At 46.5% G+C, this 17182-nt stretch overlaps 1 protein-coding gene across 1 annotated transcript in view; it reads left to right on the forward strand.

The window, feature by feature from the left end:
- LOC146021315 (transient receptor potential cation channel subfamily M member 8-like) overlaps positions 1-17182 on the forward strand; it is a gene marked incomplete at its 5' end in the record, with an annotated part of 560542 nt that overhangs the window by 173250 nt on the left and 370110 nt on the right. The window contains one exon of the mRNA XM_083155109.1: positions 3627-3745. Within this exon, the coding sequence (XP_083011235.1) occupies positions 3627-3745 (119 nt within the window). The remainder of the gene's footprint in view (positions 1-3626; positions 3746-17182) is intronic.

Raw genomic sequence — 17182 nt, forward strand, 5'->3', positions numbered from 1 at the left:
TTGTATACAGAGCACCCCCCTGGGGTTAGAGTCAATAAACTGCGTTGAGACATACCAGGCAGACCAGATCTTGATCTGGGTTCTAGGGGAAATTACTCCCCTTGACGCTAGGCTGAGGAGATAGCACCACAATATCAGAAACATTATTATAAACTGAGCGAATGGACTTCAAAGGAAAGGGATCCCATCTGCCTTCCTGTTTCACCCACCATTTCCTCCTAACCATCCAGGGTAAATCAGGTCACTTCTCAATTACATTTTATACATTAGACAGTTAGGCCAGAATGGTGTGGTACAGTTACGCCCTTTCTGGCGTAAAAATGGCGGTTGCTCATGACAGGATGACGTCCAATCATGACAAGGGAATAAAGATTGTAAGCACCAGTGACATGCGTTGAGGTGCGGGGCTGGTGAGTCTCTGCGGACCCATATTTGAAATAGGAAGGAGTCCCGCCATCAAAGCCCGAGACAGTATCCCCGCTAACGCTGCCAATGCCTAATTGTGAGAGCTTTGATGAATACCTCCTAAGTATGTAAAATACAGAGTATATATTATATAGAAGCAGTGATGAAATGGGACTGCTTCTATATATACACACTGTATTTTATATCCAGATGGTGTTATAGACCATAGTAAATGGGCCCTCTAATCTGTGAGATATGGCTGCATGAAGGATGCAGGAAAATTTTCCCAGATACTGCAGCTCCCTTTGGAACCCATTCCCTCTGCCCCAACATACAGATCTCTGATCACCGCACAGCCCCATTAATCATTATATATGGCTGAACGATCCTAGAAATGCTGCTGATCTGAGGTTGTACATATAAGGGAAAGGGTAGGGGCTGACTTTGTCCTGTTTAGTGCACTGGATGCAGGGAGAAATCACAGACAGAGACAGACTGTGCTAATGATCAGTCTGAGGTGATGATAAGATACAGAACAGGACACAGACTCGCACACCAGAAATGCTTGCTGGAGGCTGGCTCATGAATAGGGATGGCCATCGACCATCAATGATTCTAAATCATTGAAGGTTTTTGGCCGATGTTGAATGCTTTTGCCATCGATGGGGGAGAACCAGATGGTTTCCCTACATTGATGGCACAGCAACCTCGATGATTGTTTTTTTATCAAAGTGCCGGGACACAGAGCATAGCTCCGCCCAGAGACACGCGAAGCTCCACCCACGTGTTTTTATTGGCCCACAGGCCAATTACTCAAACAAAGTAGATGACCATCAATGTGTAAAACTATCAAGGGTCACCAATTGCATAGTTTTACACTATCGATGGCCATTCCTACTCACCGATAGAACGAGGGAAAGCTAGTGAAGGGAGAGAGGAGGAGCAGGCGGGGCAGAGTGGATCTTATTGGCCGGGACTCGGGAGAGCTCTCCTACCTCTGCAAAGTGCTGCTGCTGGCTCACTCCTGTCTGTTTGACTTACCCAGCGGTGACTTCACTGCTGTGGGAGGGATTGATGCAGATTCCTGGACCACAACTTCGACACATGGTGGAAGCACATGGTATGGAGTTATATTATGTATGGAAGGTGATTTCCTTAATCTGCCCCTGCCCGCAACCATGACAGTGGATACAGGCTGTCAATGTGACAGCCTGATCCACTTTCCTATCACATCTGTCGCAGTGACAGGGGTGTGCCCAGGGCCAGATTAAGGGCATAATGGGCCTGGAGCTGAAACTGTTCATGGGTCTAATATGGGAAATGAAGGAGGTGAGGCCAATTCCATGTAGGCATACAGAATCCATACAATAATAATAATAATAATAAGTCCCATGTCTCTCTAAATATATAAAAATACAAAAAATTGCATAAATGTGGAAAAAAGGAATGCAATTTAATACTTATGATTTATGACCAACCATGTGGCCAGCTGCTGCCTGTCTAGTGATCATCCTGCTTCCATGGTGACGGGCCTATTTTTCTGTGGAGGCCTGATCTGCAGATCCATCTGCCCCATTGTTAATCTGCCCCTGGGTGTGCCTTGTATATGGGCTGAAGGCACATCCCTGTCACTGATGCAGATGTCTAGGTGCAGCTTCACCATTGTTTTTCAATGGGCTTTGCAGTAGGGATGGCCATCAGCCATTGATGATTAGAAAATATCGATGGTTTATGGCTGATGTTGAATTGTTTTGCCATCGATGGGGGAAAACAAGTTTGCTTCCCACAATTGATGTCAAGCTTAAACAAATAGTTTAGTTAGTACTTGTGTATTGTCACGGCACCCAGTACGCAGCAAGCCCCGCGAGGGGATGCGGATTACTTTACATGTAGTCCGCGTCCCCTCGCAGGCCTCAATGCGCTCGCCACGCATCAGGCTCACCACACTATATAAAATCAACTGCATGCCGACATGGATAGTGGGGTATGAAAGGGTCGGGGGACACGTTCCGCCGCCCCTCGCAGGCTCTCTGCGCTCGGCACGCTTCGGGATGGCGTTGATAATGGGGGTGACACTAAACTATGGCATAGGTGCTTTGAATTACAAGCACCCATCACGTGTCATACTAGCACACATGACATCATATTGTAAGCACCCATCACTGTGCTTGTACAATGAAATATCGTATCGCATCGCATTTGGTGCACTCAGTGTACTCAGTTGGGATAAGATGGGATACGATTGGATACGATATTTCATTGTATAAGCAGTCCTCTACACTTTCTATGGACATCGCATCGCATGCTACTACAACACGGCATGCGATGCGATTTCAGTAAGTTAGCGTACGTAGCAAAAGTGAGCACTGTGATAGTACACAAGTACCATTTCATTTTACTTTTTCCTGGGACACGGCGCATAGCTCCGCCCAGGACACCCATGAAGCCCTGCCCCCATATTCTGATTGGCCCACAGGCCAATCAGTCAAAGAAAATGGATGACCATTGATATGTAAAAAAATTGATGGTCATCCATTGGATAGTTATGCACCATCAATGGCCAGTTGCATTTTTACCATTGATGACCAACATCGATGGCAAAGGCAACGATGGCCATCCCTACTTTGCAGCCATTTTTTCTGCTCGTGATTCTGCACTGCTGACAGGTTGCAATTGTCAGCTGGAGGCACAGTTCCTGCAGCCTCCCAGCCTCCCTACAGTGTTCCACCTCATAATTTATTTAAAAAAATCTAAATACGATATTTATTACACAGTATATGTGTTATACATATCTTTGTATTTTTAAAATCAATTATGACAGGTGAAGCACTGCCTCCCCTGACTGCATGTCCCTGGTAAGCTCCACTCACCTGAAAGTCACTAATGCCTGAAATTAGCCGGCTGTAGGGTCTGTGTTCATTCGCAGTGGGGAGATGTGGGGTATAATTTGTAATGTAAAAGGTTTGTCATAGCAGCTTTAAGATCTGGGGCAACTAGACTGTCCTCTTATTTTGGTGTTGGTTCCTCCTACATTTGATTTAATCTGCCCATGTGAGGCTACTAGAAATTTTTCCAGGGCCACTTTCAGTTCTCAATCTGCCTATGTTTATTGAAATAACAAAGATCGTGTTCACCTTGCATGATCCTATAAAGAGAAATACTGTCTTTGCACTGAAAATGTTCCTCCTGTATGTACCTGTTGTCATGTCCTGTTACCGTAGCCTTCATCAATAAAGAAAAGGGTAAGAAGAACTGGAATGCTCATATGAAACTAATAGTGGAGTGGAACCAGCTGGAGCTGGCCAGGGAGAAGATGTTCACTAATGACTGGCAGTTGGAGGTAGGTTACATCATACTGTCATTAGTAGCAAGTTGCAACTTGTCGTTGTGTAACATACAAAATAGATCTTGTTTAGGCCGCTTTTAAAAATATGTTTCAAAGCAGCCTCAGCTGTGCAGGTGTTGCTCAGGATTCTGTTCCTGTATTTAATAGGATTATTGGGGGCTGCAGCAACTGCAATTCTGCACCCCAACATACTGTTCCATGGTAAAGTGCTATCCCATATGATTACAGCCAGGTGATAAACCCACTTACACAAAATAAGTATATGTAGATGTGCTGAGGCCAAATGATTCTTTTCTATGTGTTAGTGTATGAATTGACAAATCATTCTTTTGTTTCTGTCAATTCTTACTTTGTATTCTCTTTTCTCTGTTTTGTCTTTTTTTTTCTCTTTTAACATCCTTGTCTTCCTTAGTTGTTCACTGCTATCAGACTTCTAGTGTAGGGTGAGACCCGAAGGGACCACCTGAACAGTAGGATAAGGGTGGAAATTGACCATAAATGCTCTGAGTTAGTACAATGGCAATGGTGATTGGTTTTACCATATATGGGACGAAACCAATAATAAACATTGGTCACTGATCCATGATGGTGAGTGCCGGCCTACAATACCTATGCCTGAGTGCCATTGTGTGCCTATTCTAACCATCAATGGATCACTGCTGATGTTTAATTACTGATGGGGAAAAGCTATCAACCATTTATAGCAGAAAGTCAGTGTATGGTAGGGTCTTCTAAATTTGGCAGCATCATGCGGAGGGTGTGTGGGGAGCTGCTGGAGGGGCATAAGGAAAGAGGAATAAATGCCCTGCTCATCTCATCTGAGTGATTCCTTCATGATCGATGTGCTGGGTCCTGGGCAGCAAAGTTAGTTAGCCCCACCCTCCTACAATAGAGGGCGGGACTGACAGGCAGCAGGACCACCTTATGGATACTTAATACTTTGAAGGGCCATACAGGAAAATAGAAAATGGTACTTGTTTAATATCTGGACGCCCGATTATCTGATTGTATGCCTTAACTTAAGGCATACAATCAGATGCGATGCAACGCGATTTTCGGCAAAATCGAATCGCATTGCATCACGACCAAATCGCATGCGATGCGATCAACGTGATTTTCCATAGGGTTCCATGTAAAAATGGTCCTGTTCCTTTCCCCACTATCCAAGTGGGCATGGAGCTGGATATAAACCTGTGGCGAGCGCAGCGAGCCACCGAGCCGGAAGTGTGGCGAGCGCAGCGAGCCCCCCGAGGGGACACGGATTACTTAAAATGTATTCGGTGTCACCAAAATAATCCGCGTCCCCTCGCGGGGTTCGGTGGCTCGCTTCACTCGCCACAGGTTTATATCCAACTCCATGCCCACTTGGATAGTGGGGAAAGGAACAGGATAATTTTTACATGGAATCCTATGGAAAATCGGGTCCATCGCATCGCATTGCATGCGATTTGATTGCATGCGATGCGATGCGATTTTTCCGACCTGATTTCAAACTCGGGCGTCCAGTTATTACACAAGTACCTAGAAAATTACTGACGCACACTCTAAGTGCTAAGAACACTAATAGTAAAAATTATTTTAACAAACTCTTACAATTAAAATGGCGTATAATTGAATTTGTGGTCCACACATTTTGCCAAATACATGAGCCCTTCCACTAGAGATGAGCCCATTCATAAAACCGAATACCGCCAAACACCCCCAAACCGAACGAGCTTCCGAGCTTGTTCGGGTTTACCAACCCAGGCTCAGAGTACGCCTTTCCTTAGCTCGCGAGATCCGGACAATATATAAGGATGGCCGGGTGGGCGCCATCTTCACTCCAGTATAGGAGATTGGACAGGGCATGTCCTGGCTGAGCCTGTAACTGTCTCTCAGTGCCTGTCTTGCCGCCCAAGTGTGCTCATTCTCCCCCACCCTGCTGCCTGTGCATCAAGCTGCAGGTCTCCTGAGGGGATACGGTCATATTGTCTACAGCATTTAGGTCTACAAGCATTAGGTCTACACCACTAGGTCGACCTGCATTTAGGTAGACATGCATTTAGGTCGACATGACTAAAGGTCGACATGACTTAGGTTGACAGGGTCATTAGGTCGACAGGGTCATTAGGTCGACTTTTATAAGGTCTACAGGGTCATTAGGTCGACATGGGGAAGGTCAACAGGCAACTAGGGTGTGGTGGGAGAATAATGGCGAGCGCAGCTTGTGTCGACGCTTGAAAAAATGTAAAAAAAAAAAATTGGAAACAAAAAAAAAGCCATGTTGACCTAATGACCCTGTCGACCTAACACCTGTCAACCTAACACCTGTCAACCTAACACCTGTCAACCTAACACATGTTGACCTAATGACCCTGTCGACCTAATGACCCTGTCAACCTAACCCATGTCGACCTTCAGTCAGGTCGACCTAAATGCAAGTCGACCTAATGGTGTAGACCTAATGCTTGTAGACCTAAAAGCAGTCTGACGAATGATCCCATACCACACAGGAGTAGGAAATATAAACACACAAAAAACACATAAACAAACACCAAATACACGTGTATATATAGGGCCTTATTCTAGTTCACTCTTTCTGACAAAATCCTTCTTAGATGGACAAAACCATGTGCACTGCAGGTGGGGCAGATGTTACCTGTGCAGAGAGAATTAGATTTGGGTGGGGTTTTACTTCAAATTGAGATCTATATTACAGTGTAAAAAAAATGCAGTCAGTATTTACCCTGCACAGAAACAAAATAACTCACCCAAATCTAATTCTCTCTGCACATTTTAAATCTGCCCCCCTGCAATGCACATGGTTTTGTCCATCTAAGAAGGATTTTGTCAGAAAGAGTGAACTAGAATAAGGCTCATAGTAACTGCACCGAAGGGGCACATAGCAATTACATATTTCAATTTACACTAAATCTAGGGAGGGAGGGTACAGAGAAAGGGAAGTAGATAACAAAAAGGGAGGGGGGGGGGGGGCGAAAGGAGAAATAAATAGGAATTAATGGGGTTTAAAATGCCGATCCCATGTCTGTCCATAGAAGGCATATGGACAAAATGTGTAAGTTGTAAATATTAAATAGAACAGTGGAAGGAGAAAAAGAATTGTCTATGTGTTTATGGAAGTGACTACGTCAAATGTCCCCTGGTCATTCCACCTTTCTTTCTGTTTATTCTCATGTTTAATGTATTTTAATTTTATGTTTGTGGATAAAAATCAAAATAAAAAACGAATTTAAAAAAAATGAATGAGTGGTAATGCAAGATGGAATTGTCCTTGGGCCCTCCCACCCACCCTTATGTTGCGGAAATAGGATACTTTAACAAACCAAACATTTCAGCGACAGGGCCTAAAAAACGGTGGCAGAAATGATTGGTTTGTTTGGGCCCCCACACAAAAAAACAATTCATATCTCCCTGTATAAACTAGCTCTACAAGATATCTTCGTCACTCGTCATCCTCCTCTTCTGATTCCTCGCCCCCCTCCGTGTGTACTTCCTCATCCTTACAGATTATCAATTTGTCCACGCTGGACTCTACAATCACAGGTCCCGTTATAATCTCTGGAGGCAATTCCTGGTCTTCATTGAATAATTTTTTAATTCATTTTTAAAAAACATCATCTTCTCCACATTTTGTGGAAGCAACCTCCTTCACCGCTCACTGACCAGGTTCCCCGCTGCACTAAAAACTCTTTCACACTGAATGGGGGACAACTCAGGTAAAATAGAGCCAGTTTGTACAGGGGCATCCAAACTGCCTTTTTTTCCTGCCAGTACAGGTAAATACTGTCTGACATGTCTACTTGGATGCTGTCACCAAAGTAATCCTCTGCCATTTTTTCAATGGTGACAGCATCCAATGCAGCGATAGTAGACATGTCAGCAATCGATGCCAGGTCCTTTACTCCGGACCAGATGTCCAAGCTCCCTTCCTGCCCTGCATCCCCGCCAGCGGGTTGTGTGGGAAATCGCAGCTGTTTCCTCACAGACACAGGTGTGGTAGAAAATAAAGGAGGAGCTGGGGGCGTGTCACGGTTCCCTTCAGATGACAATCTCCAGACCAGCAGGTCTTTGCACCTTTGTAGACCTGTGTCCGCCGGAAACAGAGACACAACATACGCTTTAAACCGAGGATAGAGCACGGAGGCCAGAATGTATTCCTCTGACTTTAACAGCCTGACTACCCTCATATCCTGGCATATCCACAAGAGCGACATGTTTTGCAGAATTGCAATGCTTTCGCTCCTCCTTCACTTTCTCCAGCTGCTTCTGCAACACTCTGATCAGGTGAATCACCTGGCTAATGCTGGCAGTGTCGGAACTGACTTCACGTGTGGCTAGTTCAAACAGCTGAAGAACTTTGCACAACGTGGAAATCAGCCTCCACTGCGCTTGAGTCAAGTGCAGCCCCTCTCCTATGCTATGTCGTAGGTGGCCATGTAGGCTTGAATGGCCTTTTGATGCTCCTCCATCCTCTGCAGCATATAGAGGGTGGAGTTCCAGTGCGTCACGACCTCTTGTTTAAGCTGATGGCAGGGCAATTTGAGGAGTTTTTGTTGAAGTTCCAGCCTTTGGCAGGCAGTGGCAGAATGCCGAAAGTGTCCACAAATTTTGCAGGCCATGCAAACATCTCCTGCACGCTGCTGTCACTTCTGATGAAATGCTGCACCACCAAATTTATTGTGTGGGCAAAACATGGCACTTACTGTAAATTGCCCATGTGTAATGCCCGCACAAAGTTACTGGCATTGTCCAACACCACAAATCCCCAGGAGAGTCTAAGTGGGGTAAGCCACTGGGAAATGATTTCCCTCAGTTTCTCTAAGAGGTTGTCGGCATTGTGCCTCTTCCTGAAACGTGATACACAGCATAGCCTGCCTTGGAAGGAGCTGGCATGCAGGAGATGCTGCTGCTGCTGTGCAAGGCGATGCATCTACCCAGTGGGCTGTCAGTCATATAGTCCTTAGTTTGCCCTGATTCACTTGTCCACATGTCTGTAGTAAAGTGGACAGTGGGTACAGCCGCATGTTTCAGGGCACTGACGACACTTTTTCTGACGTCCCTGTACATCCCGGGTATCGCCTGCCTAGTGAAGTGGAATCTAGACGGGATTTGGTTCCGGGGACACAATACCTCCATCAACCGTCTAAATCCCACACCACTGATGGCGGACACTGGACGCATGTCTAACACCAACATAGCAGTCAAGACCACAGTTATCCACTTGCCATAGAATGACTGCTGTCATATTTTGTCCTCATGGCAAATGACTGTTGTAGGTCAATTGCTTAGTGAAAGACGTAGCGGTCTTATGACTTCCCCTCTGGGATGATGACCGACTCCCAGCAGCTGCAACAGCAGCAGTGGCAGTAGTAGACGTAGCACTGCAGGATCCTCTGGGGGAATCTCGGATAGAAGAGGAGTCAGTCATGCTGGTGACATGGCCTGCAGGACTCCCCCCGATCCAGATCAAGGAGGAATTTGATGAGGAGGCAGTTGGTGGTGAGATTTTCAGGCACTTGGCAAGATCCTTACCCCTGCTTATTGGAGCTTTACATAAGCTACATATGGCAATACATTTGTTGTCTGGATTCGGAATTTTTTTTTCCGGACCATAGAGGTGAATTTATTGGTCCTCTGCCCAGGCATGACAATGGGCTTTTTCATCCCATGGACAACAACTGTTTCCCCCCCTGGTGCCTCATTTAAGCAAACCACCTCAGCATCCTCCTCGTCAACTTCTTACTCAGCGCCAGCTACATCAATATCCTCCTCTCTGTCTACAAAATTGACACCATGATTATCTAAATCAGGAACTGCACTGTGGGTGATCCTTCTGGCATATGCAGAGGGAGTGCTGAAAATGGTGGAAGGAGCCACCTCTTCCCATACAGCGATGGTCAGGCATCGCAACCACCAACACCCATGAAATCTCCTCCTTGGGGGTTTGTGATAACATGGCTTCTTTAGTAGGCAGAGATGTTTGCTGTGTTTTTGATGACAGCTGAAATCTCTTCAAATTTCTAAAGGGGGGAGTAAGAGGGCTTGCATGGTCATGTAAAGTTTAACCACCAGTCATGAATACAGGCCAGGGCCTTAACTGTTCCTTGCCACTCCGTGTCGTAAATGGCACCTTGCCAATTTTACGTTTCTCCTCCAATGATTTGATTTAATTTTTTTTTTGGTCCTCCTTTTTCTTAACTTTGGCTTTTTGGATTTTACGTGCCCCGTACTTTGACACTGGACAACAGCCTTGGCAGATGACGTTGATGGCATATCATCGTGTATGTCATCATTACTAATTGCATTTGCAGCAGATTCAGAAGAGAGAGAAAGCGGCCCTTCATCTTTCCCTAATGGATTCTCAATATTTTGGATCTCCATTATTTTTGTGAAGTTATGCAATATTTTACACCACAGGACAGCACCACCGGAGTGCAAGTATATACGGCAGTAGATGCACCAATAGAGAGGTATTATGTATAAGGCAGTAAATTAATCAGGCCCTACCGGAAAGATATACTGTAGTCAATTAATTAGGCACCACCAGAAAGATATACGGTAGTCAATTAGGCACCACCAGAAATATATACGGAATAAATTAATTAAGCACCACCAGAAAGATATTATACATATGGCAGTAAATTAATTATGCAACACCAGAGAGATATTTTATATATGGCAGTAAATTAATTATGCCCCGCCAGATATAGAGAGATATATATATATATATATATATATAGAGATATATATATATATATATATATATATAGATATATATATATATAGAGATATATATATAGAGATATATATATATATAGAGATAGATATATAGAGATATATATATATATATATATATATATATATATATATATATATATATAGAGATAGATATATAGATATATAGATATATATAGATATATAGATCTCTTATATATTTGGCTACATCTGTCAATCATCTGCGGCTGTAACGCTGGGCGGGGTCACACACCACCCAGCCAGCCAGCAAAATCGTAGCCAAATATATAAGAGAACAGAACCCTGCACGCCACACACCTATGCCCAGAGGCGTACCTCCTGGCGTCGGAGCTCTGCCGCCGGCTCCCCCGCCCTGCTAATACAGCCAGTGTGCGCCGCGAATGCAAGGGAGACTTCGGGGGACGGAAGGAAGCCCAGGTTCTCCGCAGTTGGGGCACGCCCCCAACAGTGACAGCGGCGGACGGGCCCGGCGCACACTTGATGTACACACTACACAAAATTGTGCGCGCTGCCCTGCCTCCCCTGGGACATGCGTCGGCCGGGAGTCCACCTCCGGAGCTTTGACTCCCGTGTCCCGCACTGTGCCCCCTGCCAGAGGCGTAGGGAGGGCGGATTTGGGGCGCAGGGCGCCGCCTCCCCTCCGCAAATGAGAGTCCTGCTGCCCTACACACGCAGGGCAGCCTGCGCCAGTGACTGCCCTGACCAGCACCTGCCCCGTCTGCCCGGCAGCTCACCTGGTCCCGGCCGCGACGTGATGGGGTCACGTCACGTGTCTCACTCCAGTCCCTAACCAAGCTGCTGCTGCTCGGGCCGGCTCCCGGGCAGCGCTGAGCAGCAGGAATAAGGAGATGTACTAAAAGGAATGACAGTGTCTGTGCTCCTCAAGGTAGATTTTTTCGTTTTTTTTTTTTTAAAATAAAGAATTAAGGGAATAATCATGGGGTCTGGGGGTTTGGTGGGGTCGGGGGGGGGGGGGTGGGGGGGTCTCTCTGGTTTATGCTGCCACCCTGCTCTTCTCAAGGTGGATTTTAGTTTTTTACTAAAGATAAATAATTATGCCAATAATCATGGGGTTTGGGGGATTTGTGGGGGTGGGGTTAATCTCTCTTATATGTGTCTTATATAGCGCAGCAGATTCTGTTACAGTCTCTTATATAGCGCAGCACATTCCGTTACAGTGTCTTCTATACCGCAGCAGATTATGATGCAGGGTCTTATATAGCGCAGCAGATTCCGTTACAGTGTCTTATATAGCGCAGCAGATTCCGTTACAGCGTCTTATATAGCGCAGCAGATTCCGTTACAGTGTCTTATACAGCGCAGCAGATTCCGTTACAGTGTGTTATATAGCGCAGCAGATTCCGTTACAGTGTCTTATATACCGCAGCAGATTATGATACAGGGTCTTATATAGCGCAGCAGATTCCGTTACAGCATCTTATATAGCGCAGCAGATTCCGTTACAGTGTCTTATACAGCGCAGCAGATTCCGTTACAGTGTCTTATACAGCGCAGCAGATTCCGTTACAGTGTGTTATATAGCGCAGCAGATTCCGTTACAGTGTATTATATACCGCAGCAGATTATGATACAGGGTCTTATATAGCGCAGCAGATTCCGTTACAGTTTCTTATATAGCGCAGCAGATTCCGTTACAGCGTCTAACATAGCGCAGCAGATTCCGTTACAGCGTCTTACATAGCGCAGCAGATTCCGTTACAGTGTCTTATATAGCGCAGCAGATTCTGCCACAGCGTCATATATTTCAAATGTAACATGCCAACACATGTTAGCCACGCCCCCAATTCATTACCAAGGGGGGGGGGGATATGACCTTGCTCCGGGCACCGTGGCACCTAGCTACACCGCTGCCCCCTGCTGCTGCCAAAAAGACAGAAGCTGCCTCCCATCCCACCAGGGAGCAGTATCGGCTCCTGCCGTCCTTCACCGTCCCTCTGATGATGCCCTCCCCCCTGCTGGCAGCAGCACGCAGCAGGGAAGCTGCCTCTTTTCTCCCCCACTCCCACCCCACACCGAGCACAAGAGACAGCTGCAGCACATCTCTACTCTGTGTAGCTGCTCTGGTCTCCTCCCATCACCACAGCAGCAGTGAAGTCAGCAAATGTTGGGCGGTCTGGCTGGACTGGGAACAAAATGTAAGTGGCACTTTTGAGGGGCATTGTGAAAGCTGCACTACTGTTGCCATTATTTATTATTTATAAGCACTGGGGGCATTACATTCAACAATGTGTGGCATAATGTGTAATGAGCATCACAGTGTGCAGCATATTGTGTACTGGGCAGTACAGTTTGTGGCATAGTGTGTAGTGTGCAGTACGGTGTGTGGCTTAATGTGTAGGGGGCATTACGGTGCGTGGCATAATGTTAGTCCCCTCCGCCGCGCAAGGGTCCCACCTATTACAAATGGGGGGGGGCGCGCAAAACATGCCCTAGCTCCGGGCACCGTGGAACCTAGCTACACCACAGCCTATGCCCAACTAACCCCCGCAATAACGCACACCTTGAAACAAGCAATGCACCAAAATCCACCAGCACGGTCCCTGTGCCCCGGCTTCTGCGCTCAGGGCAGTCAGTGTCGCGTCACAACTCTCGCGGGAACATGCTTCGCACACACACTGTGCCGAGAAAGCCGTGCGCCCGCTGCCTCCTGCTGCCAACCCTGCGCTCAGCCCCGCAAGCAGACTTTAACCTGCGCCCGCTGCCTCACACTTCCTCCTGCAGCCTGCCACCCCGCTAGCCTGCAGATGCCGCCTGGCACACCACCCACCTTCACAACTACTGTGGCTGATGCCTGGCAACACCGGCTGCCTACACCCGCTGCCTGGCACCCCCTCCTGACGCAAACATACTCTGGCCGATGCATGCCACCACCGGCCGCCTGAGCCAGCTGCCTGCCACCCCCTCCTGGCTCACAACTACTGTGGCTGATGCCTGCCACCATTGCCCGCCTTGGACACCAACAGGCCACTCATCTATACCACCAACGGATAAAAGGTATTTTTCACACACCATTGTAACACACACACACACTTTCTATACCACCCCATGCACACCTACCTACACTTACAGCACAGCAATAACATCCATAACACTACATAACACCACCCCACAACACCACACCACCAACGCCCCCATTAATGCCCAAAATTGCTTTGTAAAAGCAAGACTTTCAAAAACCCCACAACACCACACCACCAACGCCCCCATTAACGCCCCCCATTAACGCCCATAATTGCTTGGTAAAACCAAGACTTTCAGCACCAATGTGTAACCTGATGGACGCAGGGACAGGCCTCCTAAAGGAGCCTCTCCTTGCGATGCACGGAGCATGGCCCTCTATGTATGCGCCGTTACGCGCTGAGCCACACCCCTTCCCCAAAACACCCTCACCCCACTAACCCTTGCCCACTCATTCCTACGAATATTTTGTTGTCATTTTAATGGGGCGCAGCCCCCTACGACGGTGTGAAGAGCGCCCGTAGGGCGCGATGAATCACCTAGTATATATATATATATATATATATATATATATATATATATAGTACTGTGCAGGGTCCGGCACTCCCCATTCTTACAAGCAAATACTTACAAAAAAATAGCCACAGGAGAAATGCAATAACCTTGATACCAGATAGCGTTTTATATAGTGGTGGTAGAACCGGATGTGGACTCCTGGACTCCAAGCACTGATTCAGTGCTTGGAGTCCAGGAGTCCACATCCGGTTCTACCACCACTATATAAAACGCTATCTGGTATCAAGGTTATTGCATTTCTCCTGTGGCTACTAAACCCTCAGAATTTACTGGGTATTTGATTAAGATGAGAAGTGGACATCTTTCTCACATCTAAATGTTTCTAAAAACACTCTGTGATCTCGTTGAAACAGTTACCGGTATATAATACCACATGAAAATGCCTGCTATACACGAGTTGTATTAAAAGGACTCTTTCAGTGTGAAAATCTCTGTACTGTACTGCTGTCAAATGCCCCTGATGAAGTCAAGCTGTTGACGAAACGCGTTGGGCTTATATCATCACTTGGAAGACACTTTTAATAAAAACAATTTGTATTATTGTAAATTACAGTTATTGTTATGTATTGGACATAATGCTCTAGTCATTTGCACTGTGAAAAGGGCGCACTCTGAGAACCCATTTTCTTCTCTATCTCTATTCTGGGTCCTGTCTAACAGAGGGCTCCTCAGAGGTGCTGCCATATTTCTGTACAAGCGCGGTAGAGGTACTTTGCTTATATATATATATATATGTATATATATATATAAATTAGTGAAGGTAGCTGGCACTCCCAGGTATACAATAAAGTCCAATTTGCGCGGTGCCTTCCACGGGGGGAAAGATAATCAGAGTAATGGTCGGCGGCACTCGCTTCAAAAAAATCACACTGACAAGAAGTTTTCATTGGTATGACATGTTTCGGTTATTAAACCGTCCTCAGATACAAGTGACAACATAAAACAATCTTACCTTTATAGAAGTGCATAGATAGACCTCCACCTCCTTCACCACGTTAAAACCGGAAGTATTCAGTGTTACATCTGAAACCTTCCATACACCAAAGTGAAACACCATACAAAGTTGCCAAGGTTCCAGCAGATAAATCTTAAAGGGAAACATTCATATTATATAAACTAATCAGATGATGAAAAGCAGACATACATGAACAATTATTATATTAAGCACTAAACTTTATAAGAAGCAATTGTAACTGAGAAGTTCATTAAGTCCATACGGTGTCATCGTTTTAAGTCGATGAATCCACCGCATCTCCTTTTGTAAAAGGAGCCTGTCACGATCCCCTCCCCGTCTGTTCTCTGCCACTTGATCTATCATTAGATATCGTAGGTTTGATAGATTATGCTTGCATGCCAGGAAATGCTTGGCCACAGGTTGGTCAACTATCTTACCCTCCAGGGTGAGTTTGATGGCACTCCTATGTTGTCCCATACGCTCACGAAATTGACAAATCGTTTTTCCTATATAATACATACTGCACGGGCAGATTATGCAATATATAACATATCTGCTTGTGCATGTTAAAGCTTGTTTAATCTTGATCTTATAGCCTGAATGGGGATGTGTTATATAGTTCTGGGCAAGCAGATGACTACACGTAGTAGTAAAGTTGATTTAGCTCGACTTAACAGACAACTTCGTTTAAAAGAATTTTTTGACAGATGTCAATCGGAGCAAACTGAAGTATCTGCTTGTCCGGTTAGAACAAAATCTAACTTCGATCCTGTCTCCACCAACCCGGCTAATCATTCCTTTACCAGGACTGTTAATAATACTATTGATCATTGCGATACCAATCCACACACCAGTCCCCAGAATTTGTCTAAGGTTGAAAGATTGGCCCTGAGCAAGTTGTCGACTTATTCAGACATAACTATCCGCCCTGCTGATAAAGGGGGCGCGATAGTTGTGCAGAATATGGTCGAATACAAAAATGAGATCTATCGTCAGTTAAATGATCCGCATGTATATATTAAACTTGACAGTGACCCTACAATACAGTTTTCGGTACTCTTTACTTAGAAGGGCGCCCATCTCGGCCATCTCGGGCATTGAATGCACAAAAAAATCAGGTGCGATGCGACAGACGAGATGCCCGAGATTTCCCATAGGGAACAATGTTAAATGTCTCAATTGACCCGATATTCCTGTTCAATGCCTCAATTGACCCAATTTTTCCATAGGAAACAATGTTAAATGGGCCACAGAGGCCAAATAGGCACCCTGAAGTGAATAATGGCCACCCAAATTGTTAACGCCACCCCACGATCAACGACAACCCGAAGCGTGGCGAGCGCAGCGAGCCCGCGAGGGGCAGCGGTACGCGTCCTACGACCTTTTCATACCCCCACTATCCACGTCGGCGTGGAGTTGAGAATAGAAAGTGTGGCGAGCGCAGCGAGCCACCGAGCCCGAAGCGTGGCGAGCGCAGCGAGCCCCGCGAGGGGCGGCGGTACGCGTCCTACGACCTTTTCATACCCCCACTATCCACGTCGGCGTGGAGTTGAGAATAGAAAGTTTGGCGAGCGCAGCGAGCCACCGAGCCCGAAGCGTGGCGAGCGCAGCGAGCCCCGCGAGGGGACGCGGATACCTTCACAGGTATCCGCGTCCCCTTGCGGGCTTCACAGCTGTCCGCGTACCCTCGCGGGGCTCGCTGCGCTCGCCACGCTTCGAGCTCGGTGGCTCGCTGCGCTCGCCACACTTTCTATTCTCAACTCCACGCCGCCGTGGATAGTGGGGGTATGAAAAGGTCGTAGGACGCGTACCGCCGCCCCTCGCGGGCTCGCTGCGCTCGCCACGCATCGGGTTGACGTTGATCGTGGGGTGGCGTTAACAATTTGGGTGGCCATTATACACTTCAGGGTGCCTAATAGGCCTCTGTGGCCCATTTAACATTGTTTCCTATGGAAAAATCGGGTCAATTGAGGCATTGAACAGGAAAATTGGGTCAATTGAGACATTTAACATTGTTCCCTATGGGAAATCTCGGGCATCTCGTCGGTTGATCGCACCCGATTTTTTAGTGCATTCAATGCCCGAGATGCCCGAGATTTTTTACTAACGATGCCCACGATCAAAATCGTGGGCGCCCTTCTAAGTAAAGAGTACCCAGTTTTCAT

The sequence above is a fragment of the Crinia signifera genome, chromosome 7 (assembly GCF_055691185.1).
Source record: "Crinia signifera chromosome 7, ASM5569118v1, whole genome shotgun sequence".
Lineage (NCBI taxonomy): Eukaryota > Metazoa > Chordata > Amphibia > Anura > Myobatrachidae > Crinia > Crinia signifera.